Raw genomic sequence first — 20,216 nt, forward strand, 5'->3', positions numbered from 1 at the left:
AGACCTTTGTTACTCCTCCTTCCTCTTTGACAAGGCTGTTGGCAGAATGAAGAAGTCTTCAATCGCCATTGCTGATGATTTTTATTCAAAAATTTATGAGATAGTGCAGTTAGAATCAGGTACTGAGAACTTTTTGATTACTAATCAAAGACACTACCCCATACACCACAGGTCTCAGTCTTATGATTTTCAAAAATAATTTAGTTTGTCAAGGATGTTGTAGAGGTCAGAAGAGTGGTTGAGAAATGGTGAAAATGATTACCAGATATATCAAATATGTCACAATTGTGCAAAACATATCACCATTTTGCCAGTTTTCATTTCTTCCGCACCTCACAACAGTGCTCCTTTTGTGATGTCTTGTGAATGACACATTTTGTAGTTGGAGGCAGAATTTAGATACATATTCATTTGAGTTACCACAGTAATAGTTACTTTAAATATTCAGGGTAATATATTAAGTCCTCTTCTGTTTGACAGAATTTGCTGGTCGCATAGAACAATAACCTGACCTTTAATCAGTCCCCTGTGAGAAATTATAAAACACAGAATCAGCTACTGTTGCAGACACTATAGTATGATTAAAATAACTTAAGACTTTTAGCACTTCAGCAGGGAGCAAGTAGAGGGTAATATTGACACCAACACATGCTGAGTATGACACACTGAAGCCACTGATAACTACTGTTTACTGAGTGGAACAGGATGAACTAGTCTGACTGAATTGGTGATGGTGCAGAAGGGGAAACTGGCTCACAATTGGAATTTCTGCAGCAATGGTGTTACCTCTTCTCCTGCAAGCTAAAACAAGCTGTATTTTATCACTACAACTTGTAGCTGCATTCTGCACCTAATGATACATATCACATTTTACCTAATTCAACACTGGACTCGCATTCGGGAGGACGACGGTTCAATCCCGTCTCCGGCCATCCTGATTTAGGTTTTCCCTGATTTCCCTAAATCGTTTCAGGCAAATGCCGGGATGGTTCCTTTGAGAAGGGCGCGGCCGATTTCCTTCCCAATCCTTCCCTAACCCGAGCTTGCGCTCCGTCTCTAATGACCTCGTTGTCGAGGGGACGCTAAACACTAACCACCACCACCACCACCACCACCACCTAATTCAAGTTCTATATTGTGTTGTTTGTGGTCTCAGTAATTAAGTTTTGTGTTTTTATTTCAGAAAAAGATGAAGAAAAGGATAAAGTGGATGAACAAGATGATGAATCAAAGGGATCACCTGCTCCAGACACAAACAAATCAAATGTGGTTAAGAAGAAAAAGCAGGTGATCAGAGATGACACTGATGATAGTGAAGGCTTAGATGGTAGTGACGATGAAATGCAACAACTAGAGGAAGAAATGGAGCGATTAGTCGAGGATGACAAAAATCATGTTGAATCTGTTTTGGAAAGCAGTGTTCCTACTGAACCAGAAGTATGCACAGACAACCCAAGTGAAAGGTTGAAGGAATCACTAAAGCTAGTAGAAATCTTGGAGGACTCAACTACTGAAGCCCCTTCTACTGAAACACCAGCAGATGTCATACCAGAAGCTCTGCCTATTGCTGTAGTGCCCACACCCAGCCAAGAGACAAAGAGGAAATATGTGAGGAAGAAACCACTTCCAGAGAAGAAGGAAAGGAAGAAACCAGTTCGTAAAAACCAAAAAGAGCCTGAAATGGGCGCAGGAACATTTTCAGAACAGCAGCAACGACTATCTGCCCAAGAAGATCAACAGTCATTCTGCCAACTGTCAGATGAGAGCAGTCCTCCCCCTCCTCCTGGAGTTGGCGTACAGGCTCTCAGAGGTATGCTTGAAGTTCCACCACTTAGAGGAATGATGGGCATGCAGCAGTCATTCAAAAATTACATGGAACCACAGCAAGGTGTAACACCACCATCACCACAAGCACCAACAATAGGACAATTACCAGGTTCAGTCCCAACACAGATGCAGAAACAGCTGCCAGAACAACAACAACCACCCCAACAACAACAACAACAACAACAACAGCAGCAGCAGCAGCAGCAGCAGCAGCAACAACAACCACACCAGCAGCAACAACAACATTCTCATCAGCAAATTCAGCAGCTTTCCCATACACTCCATCCCCAGTTGCAGCAGCCACCACCACAGCAGACACAACTTCAGCAACAGCAATTACAACAGACACCACCTAAACAGCTACAGCAGCAGCAGGTGCAACCACCACAGCCACAGCAACAAAAGACACAACTGCCACAGCAGCAACTACAACAGTCTCCTCAGCCGCTGCCATCTCAGCAGCCACATTCTCAAAACCAACAAAAGCAATCTCAGCAACAGCAGCAGCCACTACAGAAACAGCAGCAACCTTCTTTACAGCCACAGCAACATCAACAACTCCAAAATCGCCAGCAGGTGCCACCCATACCATTACTTCAGCAAACCCAGCCACCTCAACCACAATTGCAGCAGCAACCTATCTTACATCAAGGTCAACCACCCCCCATGCAGAGACTTGAGGCAATGCATGTTAAAAGCATACACAATCCTCCAAACGTGGTTGGAATGCAGATAGATAGAGCTAATGATCCTCCTCCTGTCTCAGGTGAGCAGAATATTATAAGAATGAGTGGTGAAGTGCAGTCACCACCAAAACGAAAAGGCAGAGGTCGAGGAAAGGCAACATTGGCTGCAGCGGCTGAAACTGCCGTTGGTGTGGGTGATCAGACACGATATCCCCCACAATCCCAGCAGCAGCAGCCACAGCAGCAGCAGCAACAGCAGCCACAACAACAACAACAACAGCAGCAGCAGCAGCAACAGCCACAGCAGCAGCAGCAGCAGCAGCAGCAGTCATCACCACAGCCTCAACACTACCCTACACATGCAACTCCTGTCAATAACAATGCTACAGGCAGTGTAATAACACGGATGCTACAAGCACAACCAGTTTCTCAGCATTCTCCACAGAGCTTTACTGCAGCAGCAGCAGCAATGGGACATAAATATTTTGGATCAAATCCTGACCAAAGATATGCACCTGTTTCGCCTGGGAAACCTGGAAGGATACCATCTCCATATAGGTAAGGGAATGATTAGTTTACTAATATATTTTAGAAGATAGATTACAACACTTCACTTTTTAATATATGTACTGCCCCCCTTCCCTCCCTCTCTCTCTCTCTCTCTCTCTCTCTCTCTCTCTCTCCCTCTCAGTGTGTGTGTGTGTGTGTGTGTGTGTGTGTGTGTGTGTGTGTGTGTGTGAATATCAACAAGCAGCTGTTAGATACAACAAGGCATTGGGGTGTGATGGATGTTTTATTGAGTTTTATGCAACAGGAGAGATTGCCATTTGTAGCTTCTGCTATTTATTCTGTACTTTTGAAATAGTGGGCTGTCCATTATGAGAGGCTGCAAACATGGGCAACTTCAGAAGGTCCAATAAAATTGATTTCTTGATTGTGGAATGTAATCTCTCATTGTAGAATACGAGACCATGGGAAACTTGTGCATTGATCAGTGCACACATCGACAACTCCAGGGACGGTTTTGTTTCTGAATGGTGATAAATGGCTGAAAAGAAATGATTCAAGTGAACACTTTGAGTGGCTTAAATTGTTAGTAGTGAGGTGCTGTTCACAGAAAACTGTTGGGTAGCCAAAATTGTATTCTGAAAGACAGGTAGTGGCAGTTCACCTTAAGCCTAGAAAAAGCAGTGCCACAATACACTGAAAAATCCGGTAACTTTTGGAGTGCGTCATTATTGAACTCATTGATAGAACTGCATATTTTTTTATTGTTCAGTTACCAGAGGACTTCAGCATGCTTCTGCTAACCAAACAATCACAAATACTTGCTATATGTACACATGTGGTATGTAACTGGGGGTGGGGAGGGGCTGTCATATATTAATCTGCTTTCAAATTTATCCTGACTTCCCTGGAGGAGTTAATGGTTGATTCATTAATCATACATATCTCACAGGAATCATAAACATAACATTAAAAATGTCTATTAATGAAATACGAATTATATGAGTAGTTGGAACAATCCACATAACTGCATAAAATTTGGAAGTAAATGTTTCTTTATTCATCATTGTGGATTGCAAGTATACCAGTCTTTCTGGGAGATGATAAAGAAACTCACACCATAACCTATCAGTTTCACACTGATATTGAATTGTCAAGTTGCTCTTGCAAGTTTTCTATTGATTTATGTCCCTTTCACTTGTAGTTCATCACTGTCAGTTACATACACTGATGTGCTAAAGAAACTGATATAGGCATGCATATTCAAATACAGAAAGATGTAAACAGGCAGAATACAGTGCTGTGGTCGGCAATGCCTGAATAAGACAACAAGAGTCTGGCGCAGTTGTTGACCAGTTACTGCTGCAACAATGCCAAGTTATCAAAATTTAAATGAGTTTGAACGTGGTGTTATAGTTGGTGCATGAACGTTGGTACACAGCATCTCCTGTGGGGATTTTCCCATAAGACCATTTCATGAGTGTCTGTGAATATCAGGAATCCGGTAAAACATCAAATCTCTGACAATGCTGTGGCCTGAAAAAGATCCTGCAAGAATGGGACAACAATGACTGAAAAGGATCATTCAACATGACAGAAGTGCAACCCTTCTGCTAATCGATGCAGATTTCAACGCTGGGCCGTCAACAAATGTCTGTGCAAAACATTCAACGAAACATCATGGAGCCAAAGGCCCGCTCATGTACCCTTGATGACTGCATGACAGAAGACTTTACAGCTCGTCCGCCAACACCAACATTGGTCTGTTGGGGATGGGAAACGTGTTGCCCGGTTGGACGAGTCTCGTTTCAAATTGTATCAAACTGATTGGTGTGTGTGGGTATGGAGACAACCTCATGAATCCATGGCCGCTGCTTGTCAGCAGGAGACTGTTCAAGCTGGTTGGACTATGTAATGTTGTGGTGTGTGTGCAGGTGGAGTGATACGGGACTCGTGATGCGTCTAAATATGACTCTGTCAGGCGACACGTACATAAGCATCCTGTCTGATCACCTGCATCCATTCATGTCCGTTGTGCATTCCGACGGACTTGGACAATTCCAGCAGGACAATACACCCCATACATCCAGAATTGCTACCGAGTGACTCCAGGAATGCTCTTCTGAGTTTAAACACTTCCACTGGCCACCTAACTCCCCAGACATGAGCATTATTGAGCATGTCAGGGATGACTTGCAGCATGCTGATCAGAAGACCCAACCCTGTACCCTTACGGATTTATGGACAGCCCTGCACGATTCATGGTGTCAATCCTCCAGCACTACTTCAGACATTAGTCGAGTCCATGCCACATTGTGTTGCAGCATTTCTGCTTGCTCGTGGGAGCCCTACGTGATATGAGGCAGGTGTACCAGTTTCTTTGGCTCATCAGTGTATAATTTATTTACATTTGTGTACCTTAAATGTGTTCTGTTAGAGATTTAACTCTTACTTTTAAAGTTTTCCATTAAACTTTTGCATTTTTTTTGTAATAAACAACAGGCAGCCACCAGGTCCACCATCTGCTAGCAGCCCTGGTATGATGCAGCAACACTACACCTCAAGACCTGGACTCATCAGACCACCTCCAGCAAATACTGCACCCATCAGCCAACCGATGCGGTCAAGAGTCCCAGCTACACAGCCAACATCATTGTATCATGGGTCACATCACCCACTTGATCCTTCTCCCTCAGGCGGTGGCCCCATTTCAGTGGCCCCAGGACCAAGTGTTGTGCAACGGCCAGCGGACGGCAGCCAGCAGCCGGCACCCACTATGGCTGTGCCTGTTGCTACAGGCAGTCCTCTCGGAGGAAAGCCGACTCCTGGAGCTGTTCCTGTATCTCTAAGTACTCCGTCTCCACAGCCCCCTCCACCTTACACCAGGCCTCGTTTCCCGTCAGAAGTTCCTCAAGCGGCTCCAGGTGCCCCGCCAGCTGCACGACATTCGTTTTCTCCTGCAGCTCACATGCATGCACAACCGTCTCCTCCTCCTCCTCCTCCTCCTCCTCCTCCGCAGCATCAGCAATCCCCACATCATTCGCTTCAACAGGGAAGAGTTCCCAGCAATTACCCGCCATACCATGCTCCCCCGCCTCCTCCTCCCCCTCCGAGCTATCATTACGGAAACTACCCACCACACCCTTCGGTAACAGTTGCTGATGAAGGCCTCCAGCATTCACCATATCAGCCACCTGCTTATACAGACCAGTATGTGAATCCTGCTGTAGAGCCACCTCACATACAGCAGTTACCAGACCACAGCACAAGTGAATCAAGGCCATATGAAGAGGACAGTGGAGGAGAGTTTGGCGGCCTTGTCTCGTACTTCTCCAGTCAGCGGGAAGATGACTTGGATGCGTAGCAACCTTTGTATCTGATGACTCATATTATTTATTTTTATTGGCAGCTAAGATATATTTGTGTGTGTGTGTGTGTGTGTGTGTGTGTGTGTGTGTGTGTGTGTGTGTGTGTGTGCGCGCGCCTCTGTGTGCAAGTGTGCGCGTGTGTGTGTTTGCGTGTGCACATGCATGTGCAAAAGTATGCAGGGATGTGTGTGCATGTCACACAGACTTGTCTTTACTTGTTCTCCCACTCGCATATTCCTGAGTGGTTGATGCATGATGAATTTGCAGAACAAACTATTAAGTATTAAGGTTGTGTGGTACTATAATTGTTTTGAAACTTTGTGCAATTGATAATTTACTGGAATGTATGCACACCAGTGACCCAAGTTGTGATTTTTTTGTCTGAAAACTGTAAATATGTGTATATATAAAATCGCTGTATATTTACTATGTATACATATAAACTCAGAAACATTTACATGTACTCAGATATGGCTATACATATTTCATTGTGATTCTATTTAAACAGGTGTCACAGAATTTTAATGTTGAAGTTGTAGTATGTGTGGATGGAGTGATTTCCAGAGTGAAGAGAAGTTTTATATGAATTGTTTATATAGTACCGTTATTAGGTACAACATTTTCATATTTTAGTGTGTCTATACTTTTATTTTAATTTTATGTGACATTTATATTCCTCAACTATTGGAGAGTATCGTGAAGGAATGAATGTGACTGATCTGTTATAAGCAGTCTGTAGTTTAGTAATCTGCATTTATCACAATTTAATTATCACAGACCTTTCATTAACTTTCAGTCTGAATTTATTATACACAGCTGATGTGCTGATACAGTTTTTGTAATTGTGATTAAAAGTGCTGTCCTATACACCAAAAACAAGCAAAAAGTGTGTTGAGTTTTGTTTCAGGAAAGCAGCAATGACACGTTTCTTTCCTTTAAACCAAAGACCACTATTATGTTACATCACTGGCAGTATTTTCTAAGTGACTTCATAGCAAAATTGAGAATATATAATAAATAACTGCATTGGTCTTATACATTTCATTTTACTTCAAAAATAAAAGCTAAATTCATTAAAAAATATATATATTGTTTTGTGCTGGTGTTATAAAATTTTTGTGACTTTGAATCATTTTGGACCTCATGGGGGGGAAAATAGTTCATTAAAAAATGAAATGTGACAAATGCAGTTAAACTTGGTGTAAAAAAATAAGAAAACATGGCAGTATTAGGACATTTTAAGCTGTTATTGAAATGTGCTGTTGATATGCAATCAACTAAAATATTAAGAATTTAAATATATGTTCATCACATTTTTTGTGTCATGTTTCTGATTAATTTCTCAACACACAGTAATATATGTAGAATTTGTAAAGAACTGTGGACATAGTTTATGACTGTTTGTGAATAAATTTGCATCTAGTGTATACATTTAAAGATTATCTTGTGTAGTACTTTTTCCTTTCTTTGGTTTCATAGTATTGCAGAATTCCTAACAAAGAAAAATATGACTAGATTTCACATTACACCAGACACTCAGGCTCTTTGCTTTGCACAGATAATTCAGAAAACAGCTTACAATGTCAAGAAGATAAAGCTTGTTGATGATGTCTGATCCCATACCATACCATTATTATAAAAGTATTATGGTGTATGTAATACTTTACACAATTTAATGCATTTAGATTTTTGTTTATTACTTGGTCTTTTGAGAGTAAGTTGCCAGTATTTTTGGTTACTATTTTTTACTGTGAAATAACTACATTCAGAGGCACAAATAGCATCACACATGGCGTAAACAGTATTATCTGTAAAATATTTGACTGACACTATCAAATGGATTTACATGGTACCTACACTTTTTTATGATGTTGGCAAATATCTGCAATATTCAACAGGGCGTCAGAAAGGTGACAAAGATATTAAGATTTGCTTGCCACTAGCCGTAAAATTTTAGTGCCAGACAGAGAGCAGATGACTGAAAACACATTTGCAGGATAAAGAAGTACTTGTTATTTACTTCAATAAAATTGAGCACTCAATGTAAACTACCAAAGTATAGTGGCATTGTATGAGAAGTACAATAAGGTTTTGAAATCAAGAAAAGTGGACAGGTATGTGCACTCCTTTTTACATTGAGTTAGTGTAATATGTACTCAATTCAATTGCTTTCCTTTTTACATTGAGTTAGTGTAATATGTACTAAGTTCAATTACTTTGATGAACATCAGATGCTTCTGTAGTGTAGTCTTGATTCAAATTGGGTAACATAAAACAATCAATCGTTAGCTAATGCTTACGTGGGATTCTTCTCTTTCCAGTATTTTTTCATCCTTTTGCTCTGTTGTTTTCTCTGTTTCCTGTGGGAAGTTAATTGGGTTTTTGTACTGCAAGGAATGTCGGAGATTATTAATTGTTATTGAGAAAGACTATGTTAACAGTGCAAACTTTGTGCTTAAATTTAAAAAGACCATAAAATATCATGTAACTTCTTGGTGTTATCATGAAAACAAAGTGGATAAAGTAGATGGCTGATTGGCACATAATAGAGTCATGTTATAGCTATCATTTTCAGAGGGATGCCCAAATGAGGTGGTGCAATGGTAAGACACTAGACTCATATTTGATGCAGTTTGCCATTAAATGCTCACATGGCAGCCAGCAGTAATTAAGTTGCGTAAACTCATTTCTGTCTTCACAGACTGCTGTGACTTGACAATTCAGTTCCTATTACCTTATATAACACAATACATTTTGGTTTTCTCAAAGAAAATTTTGAAATTAATTTACATCTTAGAGCTTCTGAAACTTTTTGCAATACAAATACATGGTGTATATGAAGTCCGGAATCACTTTCAATTATTTATTGCACAAGAACTAAACATTATACAGATGTCATACATATTGTATTTTGAAGAGAAACCCTGAAAGTTTTTTTTTTTACAAACATTCGATATGCGAACCATGAGTGACCCAGCAGACGTCAATACGGTAATTGAATTCTTGCCATACCCGTCCCAGCATGGCATCGTCGACTGTGGCAGTAGCTTCCTGTGTTCTCTCTCGGAGCTCTGCTACATCAAATGGTAGAGGTGGTACATACACCAGACCTTTAATGTGTTCCCACTGAAAAAAGTCGAGTGGAGTGAGATCTGGTGTTTTTGTCAAACTCCAACACACAGAAAACTCGCTCTGCACCTGAACTCGCCATGTTTGTGACTAGCGCTGACTATCGGCAAATTACCAAACTATACTGTGGCAGTATACATGAAAAGAAACTTTCAGGGATTTTCTTCAAAATGACATATATATGATATCTGTACACTGTTTGGTTCTTTTGCAATAAATAATTGAAAGTGTTCCTATACTTAATGCACACTCTGTACACTTGACAAGTAATGAAAAATTTAAAGCTCTTCCATCTTTGAGCTGTCTCGTATTTTTGTAGCAGCGTATTGGGGAGGGTTGCATCACAACCATCCTCGGATAGATTTATTCATGTGTGCAAAAAAGTGGCAGTCCTTTATCTTCAAGTCTAAAATATATTGATTCCTCTATTTACTCACCTACCTCACTCTGTCTTCGTTTTTTATTGTATACTTGGACAGATTTTTGTGTCTGTAGGATATTTCCAGATACATCAAAGCATTCTACAAGGTATGCCAGAAAGAACTCTATATATAAAAAAATAAACAGTAGAATTTGGAAGAAAAATTGTACTGCTGAAAAAATGCTGGTTGTGATTCTGCCTCCTGGTCACCAGTCAACTGTAAGAGAAACACAGATGACACATCTGTACTCTGTTGTCATTCTATACTTTATGTAGTTAAATATATTTAAAAGAGCCACAATACAGTAGATCAGTTCAGTGCATATCTACAAGAATCACCATTTGTTCGATATAGATTAGTAATCTACTGTTCTACAAAATAACCTCTTATAAATGCATTGTGTACACCATTTATTGTGAGAGCAAGAACACTGCAATTGAAACATGTTAAAATGTTGCTTTTGCTGATTAGACACAATGCATGTCGGTACACATGTGGGACTGGATATTACTGTGTCAAAATGTGCACAGCATTGGGTCCGTTTGGTCAACAGGCCAGTGGGTATATACCCAAATGGGAGAGTGCACAATTTCTCGAATGCAGCAAAAACATTCAGTTCCAGTTTGAAGCCTAGTCCAATACTGTACACTAAGAATGAAGCAGATGATAGCGGAAAATCCGGTTAGCAGTATACCATCCAGTTTCATACAAATAATGAATTATTTGTAGATTCTGTCAAGTACATACAGTCTAGATCCATGCAGCTAACCTACATGATGAATTTTAATCATCATAAACAGACTTACTTTGCAATTTACCTGAGTCATTAGTGTCCTCATTTTTCACATAAACTACAGTCAAAAAGCTTCTCTAAGATGGATGGATGCTATAATTAGAATGAAACTTTGCTATACAGGGTGGTCAGAAATGCTTATGGGGGTTTTTCTGGGTAGGTTGTGCTGAGAAATAATTGTTAAGAAAAAAATTCTGTATGTTGTGCCATTTCTGAGGTAATTATCATTGAAGTTATCTCGTCAGCCATTGAGCATACATATTCAAGTGACCCACCAGATACAACTAGTATCAGCTGTTCTCACATCATGAGACTGCTCAGCCAATGGCTCAGGTTCAGTACTTACTACCATCCTGTTTCCAATTTTTGGATCACTCTCTTTTTCGGTTTTAGGAAACCAGATGAAGAACACATTTTGTGACATCATCTCTGGCAGGCCACTTGAATTTAATTTCTAACTCAGAAACGGCACAGTGCATCAAATTTCTTTCTTAACACACATTTCTCAGCACAACCTACCCTCCCTGCATCAAACTGAATGTATAAAGCAGAGATGCTTTCACTTCTAAAGGTGGGTTCATTATCTGACAATCTACTTAAAAAACTTCGTCCTGGTGCTGCCGTTCTGGGAGATTATAGTGTCTACTCAAGGTACATAAGCAAGGGGTTCTGCTTCAGCTAATTGTAATTTGATTGCTCCCACTTACAACTTTCCAAGTATTTAGCATCTGTTCTTTACCCTCATATTGGAAATTGGAAACATCATATTTTCAATTCTGTGGTCTTTTTTAAGTGTTTGAAGTCTTTGTGTCTTGTCCCCTCAGATTTACTTGTTAGCTTTGATGTAGTGTCACTTTTTACCCGAGTTCCTCTGGAAGAATCCTAGCAGTTAATTGGTGAAAAAAGGCATGAGGAAACAACTAATAAGCTTTGTCGTCTTTTGCTGACATTGATGTACTTTTCATTCAATGACAAGTTTTTTGAAAAATTGATGAAGTGGCTATGGGGAATCCTATTATCCCCAATAATCGCCAGTTTATTTATGGAAGATTTTGAAGACATGGCGCTGGTGTTGTTGTTGTGGTCTTCAGTCCAGAGACTGGTTTGATGCAGTCTCCATGCTGCTCTATCCTGTGCAAGCTTCTTCATCTCTCAGTACCTATTGCAACCTATATCCTTCTGTATCTGTTTAGTGTATTCATCTCTTGGTCTCCCTCTACGATTTTTACTCTCCATGCTGCCCTCTAATGCTAAATTTGTGATCCGTTGATGCCTCAGAACATGTCCTACTGACCGGTCCCTTCTTCTTGTCAAGTTGTGCCACAAACTCCTCTTCTCCCCAATTCTATTCAATGCCTCCTCATTAGTTATATGCTCTACCCATCTAATCTTCAGCATTCTTCTGTAGCACCACATTTCGAAAGCTTCTATTCTCTTCTTGTTCAAACTGTTTATTGTCCACGTTTCACTTCCATACGTGGCTACACTCCATACAAATACTTTCAGAAATGACTTCCTGACACTTAAATCTATACTTGATGTTAACAAATTTATCTTCTTCAGAAAAGATTTCCTTGTCATTGCCAGTCTACATTTTACATCTTCTCTACTTCGACCATCATCAGTTATTTTGCTCCACGAATAGCAAAACTCCTTTACTACTTTAAGTGTGTCATTTCCTAATCTAATTCCCTCAGCATCACCTGATTTAATTCGACTACATTCCATTATCCTCGTTTTCCTTTTGTTGATGTTCATCTTATATCCTCCTTTCAAGACATTGTCCATTTCGTTCAACTGCTCTTCCAAGTTCTTTGCTGTCTCTGACAGAATTAAAATTTCATCGGCGAACCTCAAAATTTTTATTTCTTCTCCATGGATTTTAATACCTACTCCGAATTTTTCATTTGTATCCTTTACTGCTTGCTCAATATACAGATTGAATAACATTAGGGAGAGGCTACAACTCTGTCTGACTCCCTTCCCAACCACTGCTTCCCTTTCATGCCCTTTGACTCTTATAACTGTCATTTTCGTCTCCCTTCACTACCTGAATAATTTCTTTTATCTCATCATACATTTCATCAATTTCTTCATCATCTGCAGAGCTAGTTGCCATATAAACTTGTACTACTGTAGTAGGTGTGGGCTTTGTGCCTATCTTGGCCACAATAGTGCGTTCACTATGCTGTTTGTAGTAGCTGACCCGCACTCCTATTTTTTTTATTCATTATTAAACCTACTCCTGCATTACCCCTATTTGATTTTTTATTTATAACACTGTATTCACCTGACCAAAAATCTTGTTCCTCCTGCCACTGAACTTCACTAATTCTCACTACATCTAACCTATCCATTTCCCTTTTTAAATTTTCTAAACTACCTGCCCGATTAAGGAATCTGACATCCCACACTCCGATCCGTAGAACGCCAGTTTTCTTTCTCCTGATAACAACATCCTCTTGAGTAGTCCCCGCCCGGAGATCCGAATGGGGGGACTATTTTACCCAAGAGGACGCCATCATCATTTAACCATACAGTAAAGCTGCATGCCCTTGGGAAAAATTACAGCTGTAGTTTCCCCTTGCTTTCAGCCGGTCACAGTACCAGCACAGCAAGGCCTTTTTGGTTAGTGGTACAAGGCCAGATCACTCAATCATCCATACTGTTGCCCCTGCAATTACTGAAAAGGCTGCTGCCCCTCTTCAGGAACCACACATTTGTATGACCTCTCAACAGATACCCCTCCGTTGTGGTTGCACTTACGGTAGGGCCATCTGTATCTGTTGTACATGGTGCTAATGGCAACATTTTCAAAACCAATTTGTTTTTGGAGGTACATCAATGATACATTCGTGGTCTTAAATGTTGCCTAGATCATTTTAATTGCCTTCATCCAAGCATCAAGTTCACGATGTTGAAGGTTCACTATGTTGCACCCCTGGGGTCCTATATGTTCACTTGCACTAAAGGTGGGTTACTATGATTTGTTGTGCATTTACTGTTGGCCTTCCGCGGCATATAAATGAGCTGTCCTTTCACCTGAAGATGGCAGTCACATCAACCGCTGAAACATTCTGTCAATATGACTTCATGATCCGACTGCACACCTGAGAAGAATATTATGTTATGGCACCAGTTTTGTAAAATCTAAAGTGAAACACACTCAAACTATCTTTGCAGTTAGTCAATGACTTGCGCATATTTATTGGAAGACTGGGATGTGATGTTCTTGTTGTGGTCTTCAGTCCTGAGACTGGTTTGATGCAACTATCCATGCTACTCTATCCTGTGCAAGCTTCTTCATCTCCCAGTACCTACTGCAGCCTACATCCTTCTGAATCTGCTTAGTGTATTCATCTCTTGGTCTCCCTCTACGATTTTTACCCTCCACGCTGCCCTCCAATACTAAATTGGTGATCCCTTGATGCCTCGGAATATGTCATACCAACCGATCCCTAGTTCTAGTCAAGTTGTGCCACATATTTCTCTTCTCCCCAGTTCTGTTCAATACCTCCTCATTAGTTATGTGATCTACCCGTCTAATCCTCAGCATTCTTCTGTAGCACCACATTTCGAAAGCTTCTATTCTCTTCTTGTTCAAACTATTTATCGGCCACGTTTCACTTCCATACAAGGCTACACTCCATACAAGTACTTTCTGAAACTACTTCCTGACATTTAAACCTATACACGATGTTAACAAATTTCTCTTCTTCAGAAACGCTTTCCTTGCCATTGCCAGTCTACATTTTATATCCTCTCTACTTCGAGCATCATCAGTTATTTTGCTCCCCCAATAGCAAAACTTCTTTGTTACTTTAAGTGTCTCATTTCCTAATCTAATTTCCTCAGCATCATCTGATTTAATTAGACTACATTCCATTATCCTTGTTTTGCTTTTGTTGATGTTTATTTTATATCCATTCAACTGCTCTTCCAAGTCCTTTGCTGTCTCTGACAGAATTACAATGTCATTGGCGAACCTCAGAGTTTTTGTTTCTTCTCCATGGATGTTAATACCTACTCCAAATTTTTCTTTTGTTTCCTTTACTTCTCGCTCAATATGCAGATTGAGGGATGTGATGCAGTGACCCAATACTTGATGAAGACTACAAAACAGTTGGCCTGGTACAGAAGCATGTGGAGACAGCAACTGTGTCAGGAACCTGCCAATATCCCTGACAACTTAAGATTATGCTATATGCTTTGATCAAGAAATCAAACTCTCCAAAATAAAGCAGATAAATTCAGAATATAATTAATCAAGAAACAATTCAAAAATAGTGATGCGAATTCAACTGAGTTTCCAGCAAACAGCTGTGGCAGCAATAACGACACATTGAAATCATTCATCACTGAAGTCAGTGATCATTTTCTCACAGTGGCAGCATACACTGCTGGAACCACCAACAGACATTAATATGAGAACTACAACCTCTTAAAAGGTTACAAAATTCATCAGATCACTAAAAAGTAGGATTTCTGTTGACTGTGGTGGTGTTTATGTCAGAGTATTAAAATCTTGTGTGGAATTCGTGGGAATACCAGTGTCTCCTTATCAGTCGATTAGGATGTATTTACTGAGGGAAATATGTTGTGGTAACACCCTTCCATAAAAATGAACACAAACAGAGCTCATTTAATTAAAGACTCCCTCTCCTCAAAAGATTTTCGAGGTAGAATATGAAGTCATTTAAATGAGTAGAATGTGTCAACTGCCTCACTGGTTTGTTGATTTGGGGGAGGGGTCAAACAGCAAGGTCATTGGATTAGGGAAGGAAATCAGCCATGCCTTTCAAAGGAGCCATTCTGGCATTTGCCTAAAGTGGTTTAGGGAAATCACGTAAATCAGGATGGTCAGATGTGGGTTTGAACCGTCATCCTTCCGAATGTGAGTCCAGTTGCTAGGCGCTGTGCCACCTCCCTCGGTCAACTGCCCCAGTTTGGTTTGTGTAAAGGAGTCGTGCAGGGAAAGCAGTAAGAGCCCTATTTTAGTCTTCACGTAGCTAAACAAGGAAAATTATTCAGTGATCTTGCCAAAGCCCTTGCTTATGTGTATCACTCAGTTGTACTTGAATTAACGGAGGCTTATTTTCTTGTATTGACAAAATGTCACAGGAATGAAACTAATATTAGATTGGCAAAACATAAAATGATCTTGTACGGACTGATACTGGGCACCCACTTGTTCTTTACCTACATAAATTGCTCAAAAAATGCTTTGCACCACCCTCGTGACTTGCATAGTATATGGGGAATTCTGTATTGGAATCCTCACAACACTCTTTTGACCACAGGAAATTGCTACATATGTCATTTTCTGTACCGGAGATAAAAATAAATCCAATTCTCAGCAAATTTTAGGAAAAAACACTTCAAATTCAATTTTGAGTGGGCCAATGCAATTTACATGCCCTTTTCATCACCCAACACCTTGAAGGATCATACACACTTGAAGATCTGCCCCATAGTGGCATCCCATGGTCAATAACATCAGCTGATGACCACTGCCTACAAGTTAAGACTCATACGCCGAGGTGAAAAACATTGTGGGATAACGGTGTGAACAAAAACAGATGGTGATAGTGTTGCATACATAAGGCATGAAAGGGCAGAGGGGAGCTTTAATTTTTAGGAGCTGTAATTTTTACTCAGGTGATTCATGTGAAAACAAACCGACATGATTATGGCCGCACAGCAGGAATTAAGGGTGCAACGGTAGTTGGAGCCAGGCACATGAGACATTCAGTTTAAGAAATCGTTAGGGAATTCAGTATTCCAAGATCAACAGTGTCAAGAATGTGCCGTGAATACCAGATTTCAGGCATTAACCCTCATCACGGACAATGCAACAGCCAGTGGCCTTCACTTAATAACCTAGACAGCAGAAAAAAAAAAAAACCTTAATCATTAGTGTCATGCAATATTTTGTGTAATGTAATTTCTTGTACAGACATCTTTTATTAACCTGACACGTTCCACATCATTACGAAGTGTCGTATTCATGATCTATGGAACAAGTATCTAATCTAATCTAATCTACAGTTGTCAAAGCTAATAGACAAGAACACTGCGTCAGTGTAAGATGTACAGCAAATGTATCCATTAGGACAGTGCAATGAAATCTGGCATTAATGGGCCATGGCAGCAGACAGCCAATATGAGTGCCTTGGCTAACAGCACAGTATCACCTCTAGTACCTCTCCTGGGCTCGCGGCCATCCCAGTTGGACGCTAGACGACTGGAAAACTGTGGTCTGGTCAGCTGAGTCCCAGTTTCAGTTAAATAGAGCTGATAGTAAGTTTCAAGTGTGGTGCAGGTCCTACAAAGCCATGGATCCAAGTTTTCAACAAGGCACTGTGCAAGCTGGTCGGGGCACCGTAATGATGTGTGCTTTCTTTACAGGGGTTCTCTGGTCCAACTGAACCAGTCATTGACTGGAAATGATTATGTTCAGCTACTTTTTGAGAGCATTTGCAGCCATAAACGGACTTCATGTTCCCAAATAGCAATGGAATTGTTATGAATGACAATGAGCCATGTTACAAGGCAACAACTGGTCGCTATTGGTTTGAAGAACATTATGGACAATTTGAGAGAATGGTTTGGCCCCCTAGATTGCCCGACATGAATCTGGTTGAACATTTATATGACATAATCGAAAGGTCAGTTCGTGGACAAAATCCTGCACTGGCAACACTCGCAATTATGCACAGCCATATGGAAATGAGCACTTGGCCGGGAGGCCCCTTACGGGGGAGGTCTGGCCGCCTTGGTGCAGGTCTTATTACATTTGACGCCACATTGGGCGACCTGCACACTGGATGAGGATGAAATGATGATGAAGACAACATAACACACAGCCCCCGAGTGGAGAAAATCCCTGACCCAGCCGGGAATTGAACCCGGCCCCCTTAGGGCGGCAGTCCGTCAAGCCGACCATTCAGCTATCGGGCAGACACTGGACTGCTATAGAGGCAGTATGGCTCAATATTTCTGCAGGGGACTTTCAGCGACTTGTCAAGTCTACACCATGTCAAGTTGCTGCATCACACCAGACAAAAGGAGATCCCATATGATATTAGGATGTATACCATGATTTTTGTCACCTTAGTTTAGTTACCCTGAGGAGACTGCAGTAGAACTGTGCAGTGCCATTTCAGAGACAACTGGAAGGACTTTGCTGACCAAGATGGTATGCTCCTCTCTACACATAATCAATTTGACCTCCAGTACAAAGAACTAGAGGAAGACCCTACGTCACTGATGCATAAAGAAGATGACCACGGGAACATCTAGAATTGATGCAGATTTCAGGCATTACCCCCTCACAAAGGACAATGCAATGGCCAACAGCCTTCACTTAACAACCAAGACCAGCAGCATTTGCATAGTGATGTCCGGTTCTCTTCACCAAGAAGTGCAGGATTTGTCTGACACTTGATGTTCATCATAGAAGAGAGTCATGGCAGTCGGGCACCTAGTAATGCACATCTCATGCAAATGTTCCCACAGTTTCTGCACGGAAATGGGTCAGTATTGTTATGGGCAGTATCACATACAGATGTTGGACACCTCTCATTTGAGGGCTGTTCAGTATCAGCACAGGATATCCAACCTGTTGTCGAGCCCTACCATCAACATTTTAGCAAAGGGGGCTCACCTTTCTAGCTGACAACATAAAAGCACCTCACAAACACATTGTCAATACCCAAGTCCAAAAAATGGCAATAATTGAGTGGAATGACCTGCAGTATCTGCTGACTTGAACCCAACAGAGCATGAAACGTGCAGTGTGTCACAGAATAGCCACAGATCAGCCACTTGTTGCCCACCTTGTAGACAGCATACCAAGCATGAGCCAAGCATGTTACAATGCACAGGATGGAGCAATGCTCTATGCTACCTTGTAGCAAATTTTATTTCACAAATGTCCACTCCTGAAGAGACTGGCATTATTTTTTTTATTCTTTTTGTTTTTTATTTCGCACTGAAGTTTGGTTTCATACGGGAAAAGCGGCCACTTACCTATAGCGGACTGATGTGCTGAGTAGAGAAACACGTATACAAACAGTATTCACATTAGCTTTTGCCATTCTTCTAGTAAAAGTACACACATTCACACAGACACCCAAAAGTATACTCCCACAATGAGACATGATAGTTTATCAAGACATGATAGTTTATCAATTATTGAAAGTAATTACTTGGGTTGATGGAGGTGGAGGGGTATGGAAGGATGCATGAGACAGGATGGAAGCAGGCATGTCTTTCGACAGATAGCTCAGTGGCTGCACAATAAAAACACTTCAGAGTGTAGTGCATTTGAGATTATAGAAGGAAAGAAAGGGGGGGGGACAAAAATCTTTGCACATTTGCAGATGGAGCTCCACTTTTTTGAGCAGTTTCACTGATCCTCATTAAAAGGATGCTAATGATGCAAACATACTAAGCAGATGAATCTCAGAATATAGCTTAACGGGCCTATAACTGGTTAATAGCAAACAGTTTAAGTTTTAATCTCTTAAAGGTTCATATTAAATAACTGTAAACAAGTAAACATGATCTTTTAGCACCACAACACTTAATTAAAGACTGTGTAAGATTATACGGCCTCCAGATGGATCAACAAATAGACAAAATACAACCTAGTTTTGACCTTAAAAGGATCATTTTTTATTTTTTTATTTTACCATGCACTGTTGTCCATGGAATTAGCACCTAGAAACAATGGAGTGTGTCAGACTCCCTTAAATGGTAGAAATTGTAAGTGCAAAGGAAGTAGAGATACAGGAAGACCCCACCAGAGATGGGTACCATAATATTCAATTTTGTCTAATAGCCGAAGAGCAGAAGAAGAAGACTATAGTTTTTTAATAATTTGGTTAAAATTTAAACAATGAAAAGTCCAGCATGGAATAACAACAATATTACGTACCATATTAAATATGACAGTCAACAAAGACCACAAAATACCTTTCTCGAGTTACTGTCTGTAGTTTGTATCCAATATACAGACTGCTAATTTAGAAGAAGGCATTTTTTTTAAAGCTTACATGTACAGGAGTCTCTTCATTGTACTCAACATCTCCTCTATATGAGGTGAGTAACAAGCTTATCCTTTCAATAATATTGTCAGCTGAAATTAATATACAGAGTATTTCCATATGGCTCCTGTTTGCTTCTTTTAACCTTCCAAGTGACTTATGTTCTTCAGTACAGTTTGTAGTTGTAGGTTTGTAAAACTTTTGTTGGTTACAGATAAAATGTCATCCATCAGCATCTTGCAGGAAAAATGAAATAAAATGGAAATTTACTACTGGTCATCAAGACTAATAACGTAACTGCGCCAACACACATTGCTCAAAAACAATAATACACACAATGAAACAGAGTATAAGGCTTACATTTAGAAAAGAAATGGAGAATAAAGCAGTTGTTTGTTTATTTAAGTGCAGGTTGGCTAACTACTACATCTTTT

At 40.4% G+C, this 20,216-nt stretch overlaps 1 protein-coding gene across 2 annotated transcripts in view; it reads left to right on the plus strand.

Moving 5' to 3' along the window:
• LOC126336577 (uncharacterized) overlaps positions 1 to 7,830 on the plus strand; it is a 147,180-nt gene extending 139,350 nt beyond the window's left edge. For both annotated transcript variants that reach the window (XM_050000433.1, XM_050000434.1), the window contains exons 18-19: positions 1,184 to 3,071; positions 5,523 to 7,830. In XM_050000433.1, coding sequence (XP_049856390.1) covers positions 1,184 to 3,071; positions 5,523 to 6,384 — 2,750 coding nt within the window. In that variant the 3' untranslated portion in view covers positions 6,385 to 7,830. The remainder of the gene's footprint in view (positions 1 to 1,183; positions 3,072 to 5,522) is intronic.
• Positions 7,831 to 20,216: the final 12,386 nt, after the last annotated feature.

This window comes from Schistocerca gregaria, chromosome 2, assembly GCF_023897955.1.
Source record: "Schistocerca gregaria isolate iqSchGreg1 chromosome 2, iqSchGreg1.2, whole genome shotgun sequence".
NCBI classification, from domain to species: Eukaryota; Metazoa; Arthropoda; class Insecta; order Orthoptera; family Acrididae; genus Schistocerca; species Schistocerca gregaria.